Genomic DNA, 22268 nt, shown 5'->3' on the forward strand with positions numbered 1-22268 from the left:
GTACAGGCCATCACAAGTGACATTTCTTCTTTTGTCTAAAACATGTACCAACTTGGTAGTCATCCCAGGCCCTTGCAGCTCCTATAAACACTCAATACAAACATGTGTGGACAGCGTAATGCATACTTTGTGTAATAACAGAGCTAGCCAGCGCATCTGAAAGGTCAAAGGTCATTTGAAGCAGAAAAATTACTCTGAATTTGCTATAAAGACTAAGTTAAGATGACGTCATATACATGTAAAAACATGGCGGACCTAATGGATAGGCCTACATAATAACAGAAAAATGATACTGCCACCAGCAATATAGCGTATGTAAAACAGTATATTGATATAAAGTCTTGTGACATTCGCCTCTCCACACACATCGTTCATTACTGGATCATCTTTGGTCTTCCTTCCCCAATAGCTGTCTGGCAGTATGTTTCAAACTGAGTGGTCTTACCTATACAGTAGTGGCTATCTTCAGCAGAATTACTCCATCTTCCCGTTTCTAGACACCTATGTTCATGAGCTCCTACTAGACGATATCCGTCCTTACAGGTAACATTGCACACACTGCCATAGTCACCTCCTGATGAGATACATGCAGCTGGCTCAATTGTCCCATGTTCAAAGGGTGATAGTGTGCCACAATGTTGGACTATATGTGAACAAAAAATGTAGTTTTATGAAATATAATCACGATAATAATATAGAGTTCAGTGCTAATTATCAGAAAAGGAAGTGTTTCCTATTCTTACTACATTTCATCTCCACAATTGGACAAGCTTTGACATCATCTGACCCCATAACTCAACTCTATAACTTGTTCAACAGTCACAAGGTTTTCACTAAGTTTGCTAGAGCATATGCAAAAAAAATGGTTGTGCAAAATAGCCAATTAAAAATTTTAAATTGGGATATCTTGTGATGAAATTAATAAATTTTAAATTGGGATATCTTGTGATGAAATAAATGCTCTCCCCTCCACCAAGTTGTGTGTGGATAAATATAATGGATTGAGGTTATAAGGTTTTGGTGGTGGGAGGGGTGGTGAGGGTGGTCTGGTGTGGGTTGGTGGACCAATGTGTGGACAGACAGTTGACTTACTTTCACATTCCAATGGATTGCCATCCCATGTTGAATCTGGCTGGCATTCTCTCTTGCTGGAGCCTCTTCTTCTCACATAGCCAGGTTGACACATGTAAATACACTCAGTGTTATAGGTATATGGAGGAGTACAACCTGCTTTCACTACATGTGAACCCACTTCTGCTTCTTCACATTCAGTTACTGTCAATCAATCAATCAATCAATCAATCAATCAATCAATCAATTTTGATATATATTATTGATTTCATATTGATTGTGGAAAAAATCCACAAGAACATTATTTTTAATGTGCTTTTCTAGTGCAGTTTTGCATGAACATGTTTTCTGGATTTCTCAAATTAAAAAAAGCTTCAGTAGACTTGCTTACCAGTCCTATTTGTTATCCTAACTACAGTTCGCACATAGAAAAGTGAACTTCGATGTATGTGGTGCAAAAATTCTTGCCGTACTTTTTTTGGTTTATTAATATTGATGTTTCAGCTGAGCTGGTTATGTTCTCAAAAGACCATATCTAGCTTATACTATTTCAATATCTTTGAGGCAGATATACTTACCTTGGCATGTTGGTACTTCATTCCCTGTCCAATATGGTTTGCCTGTATCATCAAGCTCACAGGTCCGTACTTCGTCTCCTTTGAGATGGTAACCTTGGTGACATGTCACAGTGCAAGATGCACCATAGTGAGTCTGACAGTTGTCAAAGTAACCAAACTCAGGATCTTCTAGGTCATCGCAACGTATTACTAGATATTAAATAATGAAGGATTTGAAATACATTAAAATAACTGACTTAAAGGGGTGTGGTTCAATATTTTCATGTTCTGTTTTTAATCTTACATTGAAGCCTACCATTAAAACATCATGCTTTCCACTTTTGACTTGTATTGATCCAGTGGTTATAATAAGAAGCAAAAACGTGGTTAGCATAATTCACCACATTTTTGTTAACACCATCTAAATAAAACATATCTGTGGTGTTTTTACTGGGGTAATGAGAAAAATATATACCAATGATAACAAAATCTCAGGTTGATGAAGAACTAGAATTTCGAGTGGAGGCATAAAAATGGGGAAGAGGCTGTGAATCAAGTCAAGGATGAATCAGTAATAATCAGTCAGCCAAATCAGTCTTTAGATCAGAGAAATCAGGTTTTAAACTTTATCTTTACTGCATAAAGTCAAATCACACAAAAGCAAAAATATTTATTAATTTTTCTGTTGTGTCCAAAGTGTTTGAAACTGATGCAAATGAAATCTTAAGTCTTCAGCTGTCTTCTAATTATAGGTTAAAATTACTTTTGGAGGAAACAAACAATATGGCTCCCGATTCCACACAAATTTTGGGATTAATTTTTTGAAATAAAATTTGATCAAGTGCGAAAGAAGTTTGAAATGGGATACAATTATATTTCTTTATCAAGAACTGGAAAATATGCAAATAAGCTCATTAATATGCAAACCTATACAGCAAAAGAGGATCTCATACTTTATTCTTTAGTTGATAAGAATTCTGCAATCTCATTGGTCAATCACCACAATACACTAGCTGATTGGTTATTGTGTATAGCTGCAGAGTGGATTAATAATTTTGCTTGCATACAGACAGCCATTTATGTCATAACATAAAACAAGAAGAATACTTACCATGGACAGTAATGACAAATGTACAACCCGCAGTGTTATGTACCCAATCTTGCGCATAAAATGTCATGATGTATTCGCCTTCATCCATTTCAATTGGTGGGCTCAAGTATTCAGTACGTCTAGACCAGATGTTGACGGGTTTACCAGAGTTGTCCGTGGCCACGGGAGTTGGATACGATACATTGGCTCTGACTTGTCCACGTGCTGCAGTGACGTCCACATCAATGCAAGTGCTGTTAAAAACAGGCAATGTCAGATCTACAGGAAAATGTAATTAATTCACCTGATGTAATAAATCAACAAAATCTGTTTATCACAATAAAACACTGCATGGATAGATATATCATTGTAATAATACTAATTACATAATACAAATAGAATATGCTCCAACTATAATTCCAATTGAAGGAACGCAGGTTTCAATAGCGTAATGATTTTTTATGTACACTGTGCGATGTACGCTAGCGTGTGCAACTGTGAGTGAGTAACGCTGAAGTGAATTCAACCATGTCAATGCACTCGTGATTGGTTAGCAAAGTAGTTTGAAATATGTGATATACGATCGAGGTTGGCTCGAGTACAGCTGTTGAAAGCTGCGTTCATTCAATTGGAATTCCTATAGTGATGATGAAAAGGATTTGTAGAAGAGATGCAAACAAATCTTTACCATGTTCCACTTAAATTTCCCCCAAAGATGTGGTTATACCAAGGATTCTGGAACAATAATATACTACCACTCATTTGCGCAATAGCATATGATGGGCAGACAATGCTAAACTTGGATCAAGACCAAGTATCATATAGCGTAATTGCATTACAATCGTCGCAATATGTAATCAAAGATCTGTGACTAGGTATGTCAATAAAACAAGAGTAAATCGGCATTTGAACTTACATATAATTGTGTAAGAGATAACAGTGATTTATTTGACAATTGAAAACCTGTTTTGCTCTCTAACTGTTTTGCACAAAAGCAACAGAAAGAATTTTGTTTTCTACAAAAAGTACTTGTAATGTTAACAAACTGTTTCTTATTACTTTCATGTCCATCTGTTCAACTTGACATACCTATACAAGTGCTGTTATCATCCGCATCTGTCCATTCTCCTGTTGCTAAGCAACCCCGTTCTGTAATCCCTAATAACTGGAAACCTTCCTGACATTGAGCAGTGCATAGGTCATTGTAATAACCTCCCACAGTTGAGCAGTTGCTGTTGCTATAGTAACCATACTCAGGTGGTTCCAATGGATCACATGTAACCCCTGCCAATACAATTCAAAGTGACAATGAAATATGGTGACTATGAGGTTGCAAACAGGGTTACCATGACTGCGATTTGGTAGCAATTAGGCAAGTTGCAAATGGCAACTGCAACTTTGCGACTTTTGGACTAGATTTGGTAGCAATTAGGCAAGTTGCAAATGGCAACTGCAACTTCGCGACTTTTGGACTACTTTTGAGTTTGAGTAGGAAAACATTTAATTTTAGACAATTTTCAGTGAAATTTGCTAATAATAATAATAATAATAAAACAGCATTTATATAGCGCATTGTGAATCTCAGATTCCTCAATGCGCTTTACAGATTTAAAAACTACCAAACTTAATTTACAATAAATGATTTTAACTTAAGAATTATACAAACAATAATATGCATAAAACAGCAGACCAGCTGCAAGCAAACAACATTAGAATGGCAAGAGTAACACCAGTGAGAGGCCCACCGACAAAATCCCCAGGGGACTGTCGGTGCACCTCACACCGGCATCATCAATACATCAATATACAAGATAAAAATACAGTTTAACATAATAAAAATGACACTAATAATCTCAAAACAGGTACACAACCATCTCCATCCAAAGATGGAGATGCTAGTAGACTGTGTGAGAGACTCATCGATGTAAACACATCCATGAGCCTCCCACACACAAACAAAATTATACTCAACAGCAGAAATACATGGCATAACCAATCTAAACTCAAGCAAAAACAAAACCTACTCCATCCAAAGGATGGGCGGGGATGTCTATGCAAGAAGCATGAGAGACCCACCGATGTAGCATAAGAGCCAATCCGTGGGCCTCCCATGCCCCTTGAACATAATCAATGCAAAAAACAACAACAAATAACCAATCATGAAGTTTTGGCAGATGATTTTGGGATCAAATTCACCAAATTAGTTCAGACACATTTTTGTCTCAAAATGTGCTCTAAACTGATTTCTCATCTGAAAAGTTATATTTTGGGCGTATTTGTGCAAATTTGTGCGAAATTTCATATGTCGTGCCCGAGAAATGGGCTGAAGATGTGTGGCAACTCTGGTTGCAAATAGAGTCTGCGGAAAATGAATTTGTTTGTTCTCAATTACAGTCTAAGGGTATTTCCAGCATAAAAATTTTTGAGTTTTCTGACCAGATTTCTGCTGCAGCCATATACTTTCCACTTACAGTTCATTGTTAAGGAAGAAATTGTACAGACGCTGAGAATTCTGAACGGCTCATTGGTTGATAACCATTTGGTATAATGTACACTTACTTTGACAGACCAGCTCGGTTCCTGACCATGTCTCATCAGCTTGACATGTCCGTTGTTCATCGCCGCTTTCTCTCTCCCATCCTCTGTCACAATGGAACACGCATGTTGTCCCATAGACGTGAGGACTACTGCATGGATGCGCCGTGGCGTCAAGTGGAATAGGAAGTGGCTCACATGTTACTTCTATTGAGAAAAGCGAAATACATTTCAAAATGAAAACTAAACTTATTGTATAAAGTTGTATTTAAATGAGTAATACTTGGCTACTCCAGCAAAAAAACACATGATTACGGTAACAAATGAACCCTAGGGTGGATTTGTTTTTCTTCTTTTTTTTTGGGTGGGGGAGGGAGGAGGTGGGTACTCTGTAATACTTGCACAATATGTAAGTGCCACTCTCAAACCCCTCTTTTTCAAGCCCTTTTTACATTCTGGAGCCCCCCCCCATATCAAATTCTTTTACAATTACAGATTTCCCAATTGAAGCCCAGAGACTTTTGGCTAAGTTTTCCTCCAAATACCCCAAAATAGGCTTTAAATTTTTTGCCAACATAAGGCAAGAAAAAGCCTCATTTTAGTTCCAGAAACCACATTTCATATTTTCCAAATCTGGTTGATTTAATTCCTGTAAAACACACATAAATCTAACATTATAATTCCTAACGATTATTTGCAATGTGTTTGGGTCATGTGATTAGGATTTGTGATGCATCAGAGCTTGATTAAATAGAATTCCAATCCACCATCCATAGGAAGAACCCACAATCATGACACACCACATATTATTTCTTGGCATTTAGTCATCGTAAATCCTTTACTGATGATTTAATTAGTAACAAATATGCAAGATTCCATCTTGATTTAACTCCTGGATGTCATCCATTCACCACATGCTTGACATCTAGTAGCTTTAAATATATATATATATAGCTATGAATGTGCAGGATGCATTACCTTAACAAACTTGATACCCATTCATCAGGAGCTTCAATGGAGTAATGAATATGTATGATCCTTAAGGGATCTGGAATGAGCGTTTTGAGCGTTTCGACAGTATTTTTTGTAGGACATGAGAGCACATCAGACATATCGAATTGCATTTGATATCAGAAGGACATTCTTCGTATTCAGAATGCAATTCGATATGACTGATGTGCTCTAATGTCCCACAATAAATACTGTCCAAATGTTCATACCCCACCCCTTAATTACCTTGACAAAGAAATGTTGTGTCTATATCCCAGTCACCAGAAGCTTGGCATTTAGCAGTCATAGAAACAGCCTCTGTACTGTAACCTTCATCGCATACTATATTACAGGCACCATCCATGCCACACTGACTGGATATATTACCATGTGGTATCACACGGGGACAGCTCATGTCTGTTAAGAAAATGAAAAGCAGATCAATGACGTACATGTAAGGTAGATGTTGTCCTTTATAGTAACAAGGCCTCAGCACACTATATTTACATATCATGGTGATCCACATCAAACCTCAATAATGTAATTATATATTATTGAGGATTGTTGTGGATCAGCATGACACAGATGCAACTTCAAGGGTCATCACAGCATGTCTTCAAAATACATCATCACAGTTTTATTATTTAGCTGGGGGCCATCCGCGCCAAAGTAGCTTAGTTCGTTTGGATTGCGATCCAAGATGCCCACTATTGCAAGCGCATTGGAGCGTGTAGCACTTGCACCACATCACGGGGGCGGTAAATGCTGCATGCCTTTGATACTGGCGTCGCGTAAAATGGATGGAAGGCCCCCAGCTATGGCTGCCAGTGAGGTGTAGGAATGTGTCAAGTCGGATTCCTGCATACAAAACCACACTCATGCTGGTTTCATATCATGTGGCATGCTGTCATAAATTTAAGAGGTACAGATAGCGCTCCAATGGGCAAAGTCCCCCATGCTTTGTATGCAATGAGACATGACACAAGCCACTTTGAATCCAGTATGACCATACCTACCTCCCCAGCATGTCTTGCCATCGGGGCTGAGACTATCACCATCTTGGCATGCACACACTGCTCCATCAGGAGTAGGTAAACACAGGCTTGAACATCCACCGTTGTCAGGACTGCATACAGTGGTTGCTAAGAAAGAAAAATAAGAACAAATAATCCACACTAGTAAGTATGGCACACTCTTGATGCGATTGATATGCGCACACTATTAATGAGTGACATATGGCTGGGCTTTGTGTTCCCTTCATGAGTGCCGTTCTGTGCTGATCGCTTCTCTGACACGTAATCGGCCAATGATTGAATTAGCCAATTCCAAGTTTACCCTGTGTATGCCTTTCTTTTTTGCCAGCAAGTGTAGAAGAGATTGGTAAACTTATCTATCCTATTTTGAGAGATCAAAGGTCCAATTCCCTTTCACTTTTTAACTAGACCTCCTTGAAAAGTAGAATACTATATACATTATATTTTATTTATTTATTTATTAAGGAGGCACACAGGATCACTAATTATCCATTATTATTCACCTCATAACTCGAAAACTATTAATGTAAAGTATATAAAAGTATACATTTTTTAAAAGGAAATGATCTCATAAATCCATTTAAAATGTCAGTTTTGGGTAAAAAAGTACAATTTTCGAGAAATTCCCAAAAAACGGCTTTTTTGACCAAAATTTTTTGGTCCGCCATAACAAAATTATTTGAAAATCAAAAACTGTAAAACATGAATTTTATTAATTTAGACAAATAAGTCTAGAAAGTGTTTTTTTATTTTTTCGAAATTTTGCTTAGTTTTTAAAATATAGGCAAAAAATCAGTAAAAACGTGTGACCCGTGTTCAAATTTTTGAATCATGGGTGATAAAAAAAGTTCTAGGCCCTAATTTAAAAAAATGAAAAACGCTATCTAGATTTTTGGCCATATCTAAACGCTTGACTTAAAAACTTACCTCAGTGATGCTTCATTTAGACGCTATGGCGGACCAAAAATGGTTAAAAGTGGTCAAAAGTGAACTTGCCGAAAATCGCGATTTAAAAAAATACAGCAGAGTTTAGGTCCATTTTTGAAGATTATTCCATAAATATATAATCCGGTGACTTGTGACGTTTGGTCAAGTTAGAAAATGAGAAGGGGCGTCCAACTGCAGCAGATTGTCATTTTTTTTTTGTTTTTGAAGGTAAAATATACAATATGACAAAATTATCCGTGCACATTCGGCAGATGTTTATCCGCATGGAGTAGCCATTTTATTTACTTCAGTCTTGTTTCCATGGCATGGTGCAGCAGAGCGTCCGGCAAGGCCGCGGCGTCGCGTCGGCGTTTGAGGAGCGACTGGGCGCGAACGAAACCATGATTAACGAAACCATGATTATTTAAGCACAATTTTGTCCTGTTCCAGTATAAAAAAAGATCATGCTCTGTATTAAAATTTGGACATCAGAACATTAAAAGTAGCATAGAATAACTGACAAGCAATTATTTTAGCAGATAATCAGGAAGTTTTATGAAATGAAGAATAAATTGAGACATAATCATGATAATTGTGATTTCTGTTTTGTCCTAATTTTCATAATTTTGCTTTAAAAATGCAATGTTTTTAATTTATCGTTTTTGGTGATTTTCTTTCTTTTTTTTTTTTTGGTGTTGACAAAATTGCATTTTTATGTTCATTGTCCTTTTCTGAACCACAAACATGATGTTGTTACTAGGCCTACTCGTTGCTTTTTCTTGAGAGGCACCACCGCGGCCCGTCCGCGCCAAAGATAGGGGCCTAGGCATTTTAACGCCCGTTATAGCTAGGCCTACCTACATCACAGGAATCCCAAGTAAAATTTTAAAAGATTCTGATGTGTCGCATTACTCAATATTCCGTTTTTGTTATTGTTATTGTTTGTTGTTATCATATTTTATTTTTAACTTTTTACGGAATATCAAACACGTACAAAAGTCATAGGTCTATTACAGGCCTAAAGCCACAATAAAGTTGTAAAATATTTTGTGCCGCATAAAAAGTGAATAAAATACAACAACAAAAATAAAACAGTGTGTCTGTTGTTGTTTTCAATCAAATAAACGCGTAAAACGTGGGGTAAAAGTTGTAATATGTCTTGAATAAACTTCTTGTAGAACGGACAAAAAAAGTAGGCCTATATATATGTTAAACGGGCAAAACACGGAGAGGTCACAAGAAAACTGAAAAACACGGAAATTGACATAGCCTAACAAAACCGAATTTCAAAAGTAGAAAACGGAACACTTATGGCTTTAAATTAGATTGTGGTTTATGCAGTAGTCCTACAGTATATAGGCATCATGCTATAAAGAGCGTTTTAAAACACTGCATGAAAACATTCACGAAAAAATGCTTTAAAGCAGTTTACCTTTTAAAGGATACAGAAAACATTATAAACGTGAAAGTTGAAAGCCAGACAAACATTGCAAATAAAAAGGCATTCGGCCAAAACATTCGCAAAGGTGCTGTAAAACCAAAAGCCTTTATCGCAATCATGGCATATGGTAGACCTAATAGGCCTACTAATGGAAATGTAGTTAAAATGGGTTATGAAAAAAGCACGAATTTGCGTTTTTGATTATATTTCTCGTTTGAAATTATTATTTAGCATTAAAACATTCATGAAAATACTTTCATAAACGCGTGCTTTCGCTATGCCGATTTCAAATATCGACATTTTTGACATAGAGTTGTAGGCCTATGCCTAGATGGTCGATATGATGTATTGAAATGTCAACGTTTTTGACATTGCGTTAATGGTCAATCAGGAGTAGAGAACGTTTGAAAAGGAATGTTGAATCCGTGTTTTAATAACACTTTGAAACATTATTCAGGGCCGTATCTAATATAGGCCTATACCGGTAGTAACGCTTGCCTATTTTTATGGTCTTCAAAATTAAGACGAGACTGAACGGCCGCAGAGGCCCCCGAACCAAGGCTGGGACTGCATAAAATATAAGCTAATATAATGGGCCTATATTCTTGTCCAACTACACCAACTTGGTAAATCAAATAATAACAATGAAATGAATGAATGAATGAATGAATGAAATAAAACAAATTTTAAACATAAAATAATAAGCCTAATGATGTAGGCCTAGGGCCTACGTTTTCTATCGTATCTACCAGATTGCGTCATCATTACAGGGCTTCTTACGGGCAACTACTTCTTACAGATAATTTCATCTTTTCAAGTTCAGAATGAAACTTGAAAAACAAAACAAAAACAAACAAAAAAGTCACTATTATATTCATATTAAAAAAAACCTATAATTTATACCACTATATCAGCACTTTTTTGGCGAAATTTATCGAGTAGGCCTACTGATTCTGGGACGGGACGGTGGTGGTCTGTCGGCCCGCAGTTTCGCAATGCAATGGTGCAAGCTTTTATTTACCTACCTTGGAAGAGATCAATACGATAAAATACGGTAGTGATCGCGATGGCGACTCCAGCGCCTCAATCAGCAATCACCTCGCCCATCCAGCTTAACATGTGTGCGTGTCTTTGCTAGCTGTGCCGAAGTACGCGTTGCGAGAACACGATTTATTGCGGGAAAACAATGATTTATTTGCTTTTGCATTTTGACGTATTTTTAATGAAAAAGGGTCTTTAAAAATAGCCTCTCTTATGGTTAAAATTTTAAGATTTCTTTAAAATCTATTAATGACAAGATAAAATACGGTTTGAAGATGACATTAGTGATGAAAACTCAATTTTGGCCATGTAACACTTCAGTGATCCTGTGTGCATCCTTAAGGTATAAATTAACAATCCAGAAAGCAGGTCACAGACCTGATACGCCTGGGTAACAATTAAAAATATGTATAAAAACAACAGACAAAGCAACAACAAAATGCATACTATAGCATAACATTCAAAGGCAAAAAAGAAATCACAGATTATTAAGATGCTGAACAACTTGAGAAATGGTAGATTGCATGTACCTGGTTCGCTTACAGCGAGGAGGATCAATCTGCTGGGCATGCCTAAGACTCCTACCGTGCCGATCACCTTTGGATCTAGTGAGAAATAATTACTCGCGACTCCGTAAAGAAGTCGCGACTCCTTTACGGTTCACCATGTGTTCAAAATTCTTGTCGGCCTTTCATCTGCTCCTAATGTATTCACACCTCATTCCCGTTCCAACTCAAAATGTAACCATTCCCGAGCTCCCACCTTTCAGCCGCCTCACACTTTGTCAAAGAAGTTTCTTCCACCTAGGTCCTATGTTATGGAATGAGCTGCCAGAAAATGTTGTCTGTTGTCCCACTTTGTCCGCTTTCAAGGCTGCAGTTAAAGCACTCCAATAATTGTCTTTTTTTATCTTGTTTTTGCTCTTCAGGTTTTTTTTGTTCGCTTTGTATGTAGGGCTTCCTTTTAATTTAGTGCTCTTTGAGCACTATTGGGTATTGCCTGTGCTTTTTGCCAAATGTAATAAATAAATAAATAATTGTGATAACCCTAACTAAACAAAATCTTACTTATATCTTCTGAGGCACTGTAAATCCTGATACTATTCAACCTGACAAAATCCTGCGGTCCTATGGTCTGGTTTCTGGACCCATCTGCTTTATTAGCCCTCAATAGTGATCTCTGTTTCCAATCAGTCCAGTATAGGTATGACCCATGTACAGCGATACCAAATGGATGAACAGTGAACCCTGGATCTCCAAAATCTATCACGGTGGTTCGGTTTTCCCCTGTGAGGCCACTTCGCTCAATCTTGTTAGTCAGAGCATCGCACCAGTAGATATAATTTTCTGCAGAGGATGAATCAATATGAATGAAATAATTATTTGTAAAGAGTTCTGTACTCTGTGAGTAACATTACAATCCTGGATTATTTGCTATACATTTATGGTTGGTCTTGCATGCGTGCATTGGTATGTTCAGATAGAGGGCAAAGTATTGTGAGTTTACACGTACTCCGTGCACAATAATTGGGTAGCCTTCTGTAATCCCAATAACAATACATAATATCAATGCTCAGCACCTCATTCGTTAAATGCGAGTAAAAGTTCATGGAATCGTATTATCGTATTCGTCCGAGTATAGTCCCACTCCCCATGTTTCGAAAAATTCCAGAAATTGTAAAAAATTTTTAAGTTATTTATTTTTTGGTTTTGGAGTGTCCCTGGAACTAGACCTAAATGCTAGGATCATTCATGGTTGACCTAAAAAAAATTGCATGATGTTTTGTGTTTTTAATATGAAAATTGATAATTTGTATTCATGTCATACTCTATTAATGATTTCAAAATACATTGAATTTGAATGCATTTTGAAATCATTAATGGTCTAGGTCAAGGGGCACTCCAAAACCGAAAAAAAAATAACTTAAATTTTTTGTTGTTGAAAATCGAGTATAATTCCACCCCCCAATTGTTAAAAATGTTCACCTAAAAAACGGGTGGGACAATACTCGGACCAATACGGTAATTAAAAAGGTAAGAATGATTACAGTAGAAGTTTCAATTGAATGAACACAGCCTGACATAACGTGGTGAATTTTAATGCACACTGCACCATGAATGAACACCAGCATGTGCGATTGTGGATGTGAATCTAACCATGCCAACTCACTCGTGATTGGTAAGTATTGTATCCAAGGTAGAGCGTTCGCATTGTAGTTTGATATTTGCCATATACGATTGCGGAGGAATAGAGTACAGAAATTCCTACTGAAATTGTTTGATCTATTTATACTGTAATCATGTGATCTGAATTCCACAAGTGCTCTGTGTGATGACAATACAGTGTTCTATTTTTGTTTGGTAGATAACAATAGCCGCAAATGACAGACTAAACAAGCAATGAACAAGAATTATTAGCACATGTATATTACAATCTCTGTCTGTGTGTATGTCTATCTTCCATACTGCTGTACTTACCAGTAAGATCTAAGGCAATACCATTAGGCCATCCCAAACCTGAATCCACAAGGGTTTGTCTGTTGGTTCCATTCATAAATGCTCTCTCAATACGGGCATTGTCTCCCCAATCAGACCAGTACAAATATCTGTAAGATTAACAGCAATTATCAATGAGCTATTCTAGTTGCAATACATACAATTAGTCAAGCTTCATCCTATCTCTATCTAAAATCACCATACCTTCAAATCTGTATAATTAGACGTTCCAAATTAATGGTGCCCGACTTCTTTCAGATTATTTTTAAAATATTGAGAACAACCTCCCAATATCAACAGAATTATAGATAAACTCTCACTCGATGCTTTGGGAAAACAAAAATCCGGTGGAGTCTTGGCACATGTTAACACTTTTCTTTCATGACTTTCTTTGAAAGTGGATCTTTTTCATTATGTAACAAAAACTGGGTTAATTGTACAGACAGTAGAAAACCTTTCTAGTTCTTCGTATTTTTGTTTACTATTTTGTCTATTTATCGTGCGAAAAAGTAGTTTAATGTAATTAGACTTGTCTTTTATTTCTAAGCTATTCTAATAAATTTCCAAATTTGTTCACATAGAATCACTGAAAATCCCTTGAACTGTGAAGCTCTATGGAGAATTTAATGACATAATTACAACACTAATTCAATATTGCTTTATTGTCTTAAAAACATAACAATTTTGGCTCATTCCAATTAAGTAAGTTGGGACATGTGTAATATAAATATGCCAAAAAATGATGCTTGAAAAAAAAATCATTAAAAAGATTGTCCATAATGGCTTGAGTTGTTTCCTATTAAACACTTTTTGTTGACAGTAGATTTCATCAGCAGGAAGTATGCGGTTTGATTCATAACACAATTGATGGCCACAATGTAACCAGAGTTTCCTCAACACAAGGACAGACAATATGTTGTAATAACAGTAAACCTAAATTAATTCTTTCAAATTAGTTCCTGCACAAGATATAGCAACATGTCACTTTATCAAGTCTGTGATATACTGTACAATTTTGTTAAATGTACTATCAGGTGTTCCTTTTTTCCAAATTTGTAGGAATAGGATTCAAGTTGCAAGTTTGCTATCAGTCTAAAATCAACCTCAAACTTTATCTTAGAAACACACATGTTGACTTCCTGGTTTTCCTGGACCAACACATATGTTAACAGTAACCACACATCCCTTTTCCATAAATCAAATAGATAAATGACTTGAAATCCTCTTCAAATTTTAAAATTTCTTTTTACAGAATATGTGTTATTAAATAATGACATGGTTTTTAACTTTTTAAAATTTCATAGCCAAAAAAATTACATTATATTAATAATAGGCTTAATTAGCTTAAAGCCATAATGTATGATCTTATAATATGAAATTGGTTAATTTTTTTCAATTTTGTTTTTTTGGCATATTTGTAATGTTTACACATGTCCCAACTTGCACCTAAATAGAATCAGCCAAATTTGTTGTGTTTGTAGATCAACAGAGCAAAGTTCGACATAATGTCATAATTCAAAGAATTATGATATTATTTGGATCGGTCGGGAAAGAACAAGTGCAAGCAAACATTTTTTTAGGGGAGGGGGAATTAAGGTAAGGATCAAGGAGACAGGGTAGGATCAGGGTTGGGTTGGATGCGGTGTGAATTGTACCTACCCATTTGCTATGTCCAATGCAATGGCTCTTGGTTGATCCAAGTTATCTATAATGAGAGTTTTCCTTTTGCTTCCATCCAGTCTTGCCACTGATGTCGTGTTGCTATCCGCATCAGTCCAGTAGATAAGACGTGATACTCGATCTATGGCTAGACCATCAACTAATAATAAACATACAAATTACAATGTATCAATGATTTGAATGCCACAAGTTTCCAGCCAGAATGTAGCTCAAGATTTAATACATATATTTACCTGATATCCCTATAATTGCCGTGATACAGCAATATGATGTGATATTAGAGTGTGCACCTTTGGTAGCACCTCGCATCTGTCTCTGAAACAAATTGTGATTTCTCCAGCTATGGTGCATTTGCAACCTCCCATTTGATGTACATATGTTTGGATAACATTTGTGATCAAAGTGGACACATTGTTTTGGAGTTTCTACAACTTTTGAGGAAATATTAACTGTGACTTGTTTTTTCATCATCCTCTTGTATAATCTAGCCCATGGCTGCCATACTTGTACACAGTGTTAGCTTTTCACTGTTGTTGTTGGCTGTACAGTCAATTACACTTGTTATTTCATCAATTGATCAGTCTAATCATCTGAATGATCAATATTTTCATCTTCAAAGTACTTATCTGTGTGATAATCCAGCTGATTATTACTCTACCACAATGTGTTATACTAGGAGTGATCTCCTTATGTACAATACTGGTATTTCAACTACATGTAGACTGCCTCAAGAAGTTTGGTACAACATTAAGTCACTTGGTTTAAATAAACAGAAACCAACTCGTCGAGGAAAGAAGAAGATACTTTCAAACAACTTTCCAATTATGAGCTGTGTGGATCCATCTGCATCACCTGCAATGATATCTCATTCCAATGAGCAAACTGTTCAGCAAAACCAATGTGAGCACTCACCAGGTAACCATAGCAACATGAAGTTAGGTCTATGGAATGCCCAGTCTGTCGGCAATAAAGGGGACACAATAACTGATATAATCTTGAATGCGGATTTGGACTTCTTCTTCCTCACGGAAACCTGGCTCCGTTCTGATGATCGTGTCATCACTGGGCTAATGTGTCCTCCTGGTTACTCATTTTGGGTGTACCCGTAACTCTGTCCATCATGCGGTGGAGGAACTGCCTGTGTTTTCAAGAGCCAACTGAGTCTCGAACTCTGCGAAGAGAAACTACCTAAAAGTGACACTTTTGAACATTCATTATTTTATATGAAGAACCAGAACCTTTACTTTGTTGTTGTGTATAGATCATCATCTTTAAAGCAAATGCCTCAATACTTTCATGATTTTGAGATATTTCTCAATGCAGTTGACCTCCTTCCTGGACGATCAGTGGTATTGGGCGACTTCAATATCCATATGGACATGCCCGATGAAAGCGACACCAAATCTATGCTTGCTATCCTTGAGTCTCTTGGCTTTGAGCAACTTGTTGATGAGCCCACTCATGTTAAGGGACACACTTTGGATTTGGTTATTGTTAAAGAGAATGATCATGTTGTCAAGCCATATGACATCCACCCTGTTCATGTTTCTGATCATTTTCTCATACTTTGTGACATTTTTGATTTTAAGAAGCAGTCAATTGTCAGAGCCACCAATGTGTACAAAGCGCGTAATTTCCGCATAATATTGATCCTGTTGCTTTTGAGGAAGACCTTGTGTTCAAGCTCAATACCACTGATGATTCCATGGATGAGGCACATGTAGACCTTGTCCAGTTTTATAACAAAACCTGTAGCCAAGTACTTGAGACCCATGCACCTGCCAAAGAAAAACCATGTACCGTTCGCATCAAACCTGAATGGTTTAATCAAACTGTTCAGGATCGCGACGCTTACGTAAGGGCGGAGTGAACGGCGCTGGCGTAAAACAAGGACTGAAGTTGACCGTCAAGCCTATATTGATTCCCAGAGGAAGCTGCAACAACCATTAGCAAAGAGAAAGCATCTTTTTATAATGAAAGGCTACTCAATTGTAACACTAAGGACATGTATAAGACTATAAATGCTCTTTTGAATAAGACCTCACGTGACCTTCCTGATAGTAGCTCTCCAGCTACATTAGCTAATGATTTCTGTAAATATTTCATTGGTAAAGTAGAAACAATTCGTGCTGATGTTGATGCTGTCCATGCTACCTCTTCAAACACCACTTCTCAATGTTCTACATCTAGCACATTGCAATGCTCGTTTGACAAATTTGAAGTTGTGTCTGAAGAAGAGTTATCTAAAATAATAACGCCATGGACCTCCAAGTCATGTGACCTAGACCCCCTCCCGACCTGGTTGTTAAAGAAACATATCCATATCTTTCTCCCTATTCTTACTAAGATCGTCAATAACTCCCTCCTTTCTGGCTGCTTTCCTGCTGAACTACGTAGGGCTACCATCACGCCTGTGCTAAAAAAGGTGTCCCTTGACAAACAGCAGCTCTCGAACTACCGGCCTGTCTCCAATCTGGCCTTTGTTGGTAAACTGATTGAGAAGGTTGTCAGTGTTCAGCTCACCGAGTATGTTGAGTGCAATAAACTGGCTGAGCCTTTGCAGTCAGCGATCGGGCTGCTCACAGCACCGAGACAGCACTCTTGGCTGTTCATAATACCATCCTCAGAGCTATTGATGACAACAGGGCTGTCTTTGTGGTGTTACTGGACTTGACTGCCGCATTTGATACGGTGGATCACCGTATTCTGTTGCAGCGGTTGAGCCAAGAATTTGGCATCATTGGTGATGCCCATAGAGTGTTCCAGTCCTACCTTGAAAATCGCAGTAGTCAGGTCTTTGTGAAGGGATGCTATTCTGATAGGGTTCATCTGCCTTATGGTGTCCCCCAGGGATCGGTCATTGGCCCGATATTGTTCACCTATTACACTCATGCCATCGGGAACATTATTCGTAATCATGGCCTCCAATATCACCTCTATGCTGATGATGTTCAGCTGATTATCACCTTTAATCCTGCCATCCCGGGTGATGCAGCTTGTGCCTTGTTCAAACTTTCCAACTGCATCCATGAGCTACAAACTTGGCTCACCAGTAACAAGCTCAAGCTCAATATGGCGAAGACTGAGTTTTTACTGCCTCTTCTGATTATCACTACATTAATCTCAAGCATCTCACCCTTTATTTGGATGGGTTGGAGATCTCTGTATCTTCATCCATAAAGAATTTAGGGGTCATTTTGACCATGACATGAAGATGTCCAGTTATGTTGCACATTTGTCCAAAACTTTGAACTGGCAGATTGGTAATATTTGGAGGATTAGGCGATTCCTAAGTTTTGATGCGTGTACCAATGCGGTTAGGACTCTTGTCCTGTCCAAGATTGATTACTGCTCCTCCTTGCTTAATGGCATCTCCCAGAAAAACCTCACCGCCTACAGCTTCTCCAGAACAAGTCGCCAGACTCATTTTCAGAGAACCAAAATATCGCATACTTCTCCTTTGCTTCATAGTCTGCACTGGCTTCCAGTTGCTAAGCGTGTCAGTTCCGCACTCTCGTCCATGTTTATAAGGTTCTTGCTTCATCTACACCTGAATACCTGTCGTCCATCCTTCACACCCGTCATTCTGGGTACTCTTTGCGCTCTACTGCTGCCACTTGTCTTTCCATTCCAAGATCCCACAAGTTGGCTGGTGACAGAGCATTTTCCATCATTGCCCCTGTTCTATGGAATGGCTTGCCTTCCCACATTCGTGACTCTCCCAATGTCCAAACTTTCAAAAAGAACCTAAAACTCTCCTTTTCACCTAATGTTTCCTCCCTCTTGCATTTTTCCTTTTCCATAGCGCTTTGTTTCTTCATTTAAAAAGCGCTCTCTAAATCTGTGTATTATTATTATTATTATTATTTCTCACTGTTGCACTAACTGCATTCTTAAATACAATGCAAGTTTATAATTAATTATATTGTTACAAGTCGCAGTTAAGGGGGTACTACACCCCTGTGGTAAATTTGTGACTATTTTGGCAGTTTTCTCAAAAAAATAATTACAGACTGGTAATAAAAGTTATGTATATTATTGGGGCAAGGAATCCAATTACTACACTAAAATTGCAGTGACTCAAGGCAAGCGGTTTAGTATATATGATAGGAAACAAAAGTACATCCTAGCGGTACCTTATTTCTTATCATAAATAACGAACCGCTTGTCTTGGAAGTCACTGAAATTCCAGTGTAGTAACTGGATTTCTTGCCCCTATAATATACATAACTTTTGTTACCATTGTGTTATTAGTTTTTGAGAAAAATGCAAAAATAGACCCAAATTTATTGAGGGGTGTAGTACCCCCTTAAATCAGGATCGGGATCAGGATTTGGGAAGTTTGGCAAAATTATTGATTTACTGTGTGAAAAATTAGATTATGCCATCAATTATATTGTACCAGGCCTGAGAGAGTGTCTTTGAAATAATATCTGTTTTTAGCTTTAAAAAATATTTAAACCATACATACTTTTGTTCACAACAAGTGTAGAAAAATATCTGAAAGTTCAACAAAAAAAAATCTGAAATCTGAAAACAATCTTCCAAGAAGTATGATCACATTTTCAATGCAATGCGTTTATAAATATGCATCATGACTCAAAATATCGGCTATTTCAAACTATGTTCACTACCTTGATTCAAGAGATAGACTGCAGTTTGTACACCCATGCATATACTCTCCCAACACATACCAATGAAAGTGTCAAATATATAATAGCGTACTCACCCCTAATACCAAATCCAGGTCCAGTGATAGCCTCTCTCCCAGTCCCATTCATGAATGCTCTGTATATTTTCTGCTCCTTGACATCAGACCAATAGACTCTATCTTCAATTGGGTCATAGTCTACTGCTATAGGATTGGTCATTGGACCAAGATCAAGGGAAGTGTAGTCCAGTCTGGCATCATCTATAAACATCTGAACAATGCCATGTAGAAAGGAATCAGTAGCCAGTAAGAAACCGTCAGATGCAATATCTGAAAATATGCAACAAAATTGGTTGAAGAGAGAGAGGGTGAGAAAAAGATACACACAGAGAATGAAAATGTGAGAGAAGGAGGGACGGAGTGAGAGAGAGAAAGGAAACAACGAGGAGAGATGATTGAAGAAACATTGCAAAAAGAAATTGAGAGAGGGAAAAAGAATCAAAACAGGTCATGCTTGAAATGACACACTCAAGATTTCTGGTTGAAAGATATTCTCCTGCACAACACACAAATACATCACATTGTTGTATGAATGAAAGTCATGATCACTTCTTTAGTGACTAGGGTTACTCCTTTCAAGGATGAACCAACAGAGACAGACAGATAGAGAAACCCAACTTACTTGTCTCACAGGTGTGCCCATCAGATGCTAGTGTGTATCCTGTACCACACTCACACCTATATCCAGTATTCATCTTGGGCAGACATAAGTGATTACAGTCACCATTATACTTACTTGTCTCCCAGGTGCGCCCATCCGATGCTAGTGTGTATCCTGTACCACACTCACACCTAAATCCAGTATTCATCTTGGGTAGACATAAGTGATTACAGCCACCATTATACTTACTTGTCTCACAGGTGCGCCCATCAGATGCTAGTGTGTATCCTGTACCACACTCACACCTATATCCAGTATTCATCTTGGGTAGACATAAGTGATTACAGCCACCATTATACTTACTTGTCTGACAGGTGCGCCCATCAGATGCTAGTGTGTATCCTGTCCCACACTCACACCTATATCCAGTATTCATCTTGGGTTGACATAAGTGATTACAGCCACCATTATACTTACTTGTCTGACAGGTGTGCCCATCAGATGCTAGTGTGTATCCTGTACCACACTCACACCTATATCCAGTATTCATCTTGGGCAGACATAAGTGATTACAGCCACCATTATACTTGCTTGTCTCACAGGTGCGCCCATCAGATGCTAGTGTGTATCCTGTCCCACACTCACACCTATATCCAGTATTCATCTTGGGCAGACATAAGTGATTACAGCCACCATTATACTTACTTGTCTCACAGGTGCGCCCATCAGATGCTAGTGTGTATCCTGTACCACACTCACACCTATATCCAGTATTCATCTTGGGCAGACATAAGTGATTACAGCCACCATTATACTTACTTGTCTGACAGGTGCGCCCATCAGATGCTAGTGTGTATCCTGTACCACACTCACACCTATATCCAGTATTCATCTTGGGCAGACATAAGTGATTACAGCCACCATTATACTTACTTGTCTGACAGGTGCGCCCAGGGTTGCCAAAACTTTTTAGCCCAAGTCGCGGGTATTAGCCGTGAAATGTCGCAAAAAAAAAAAAAAAATCACCCAAAATTTTTAAGTCGATTTAGGGGGTTCTACACCCCGCTTTTTTTTCGAAATTTTTGAAAATGCTGAAACAAATTCTAAAAAAACAACAAAACATGAAAAAAATGAAAAAAATAAATAAATAAAAAAAAGCTGAAGAAAAATTTACAGTCGATTTGAGGGGGTTCTACACCCCCCTTTATTTTGGAATTTTTGGGAAAAGCTGAAATAAATTATAAAAAACTAACAAAAAATGAAAAAAGTTAAAAAAAAAAAAAATACAAGACGGCTCAGGGGGTTCTACACCTATCTTTCTATTTTTTAATGCTGAAATAAATTATTAAAAATTTAACAAAAACTGATTTTTTTTTTTTTTTTTCTAGGCCTACTGTAAGGAAAATTTATTTGTGAATTTTTGTGGAAATATTGAAATAAATTATAAACTAACAAAATTTTAAAAAAAATGTTTAAACTGCAAATGAAATAATGAAAAACTAACAAACATTTTCAAAAATGTAAGAAAAAAATTAACTGCAAGGAAAATAAAATGTTGACTTTTGACGGGGTTCTGCACTATCTTTTTTAATTTTGGGGAAATGCTGAAACAAATTATAAACAAGCGAACAAAATAATTATTTTAAAAAATGCCAGGAAAACAAACACATTTATTAATAGACATGCCATTTATTGCAATATAGGGGGGATAGGCCTACAAAAATTTGCCTTCAGCTGAGTGACAACTACATTAGCATGTACTATTTTTAATCAAATTCAAAACGGCCGGTACTTTTTTTGATCATTTGTTGTTTCAAAAGAAATGTGCGGTAGGTGTTTACACATTTTTATTTCAAAAGAACCGCCAACGAAAAAACAACAACTTATGTTGAAGTAGAAACTTGGTACCCCGCTGACACTAAGAAGCTACTTAAGTCGTCTTAAACCACTTGTGATGTGAGTATTTTAGATGGGAATATTCTAAGGATAATCCTCCAGCTCAAGTGGTCTTTAGCAACAACATGTGATGCGATTAACCAGCCCCCTCCCTGTGCGTCCCATTGTCATGGGAAGCACACTGACCACAGAGTGTTTT

General features: G+C 37.3%; 1 protein-coding gene across 1 annotated transcript in view; it reads right to left on the reverse strand.

Moving 5' to 3' along the window:
* Positions 1-22268, reverse strand: part of LOC140154765 (uncharacterized) — a 77502-nt gene that overhangs the window by 22865 nt on the left and 32369 nt on the right. Inside the window, exons 15-27 of the mRNA XM_072177332.1 lie at positions 20195-21048; positions 19591-19842; positions 14841-15000; positions 13164-13291; positions 11754-12032; positions 7260-7385; positions 6490-6660; positions 5278-5460; positions 3808-4002; positions 2740-2997; positions 1650-1838; positions 1093-1275; positions 446-643 (exon numbers count right to left, since the gene is read on the reverse strand). Of these exons, the coding sequence (XP_072033433.1) occupies positions 446-643; positions 1093-1275; positions 1650-1838; positions 2740-2997; positions 3808-4002; positions 5278-5460; positions 6490-6660; positions 7260-7385; positions 11754-12032; positions 13164-13291; positions 14841-15000; positions 19591-19842; positions 20195-21048 (3176 nt within the window). The remainder of the gene's footprint in view (positions 1-445; positions 644-1092; positions 1276-1649; positions 1839-2739; positions 2998-3807; positions 4003-5277; positions 5461-6489; positions 6661-7259; positions 7386-11753; positions 12033-13163; positions 13292-14840; positions 15001-19590; positions 19843-20194; positions 21049-22268) is intronic.

The sequence above is a fragment of the Amphiura filiformis genome, chromosome 6, assembly GCF_039555335.1.
Source record: "Amphiura filiformis chromosome 6, Afil_fr2py, whole genome shotgun sequence".
In the NCBI taxonomy this organism is placed as follows: Eukaryota; Metazoa; Echinodermata; class Ophiuroidea; order Amphilepidida; family Amphiuridae; genus Amphiura; species Amphiura filiformis.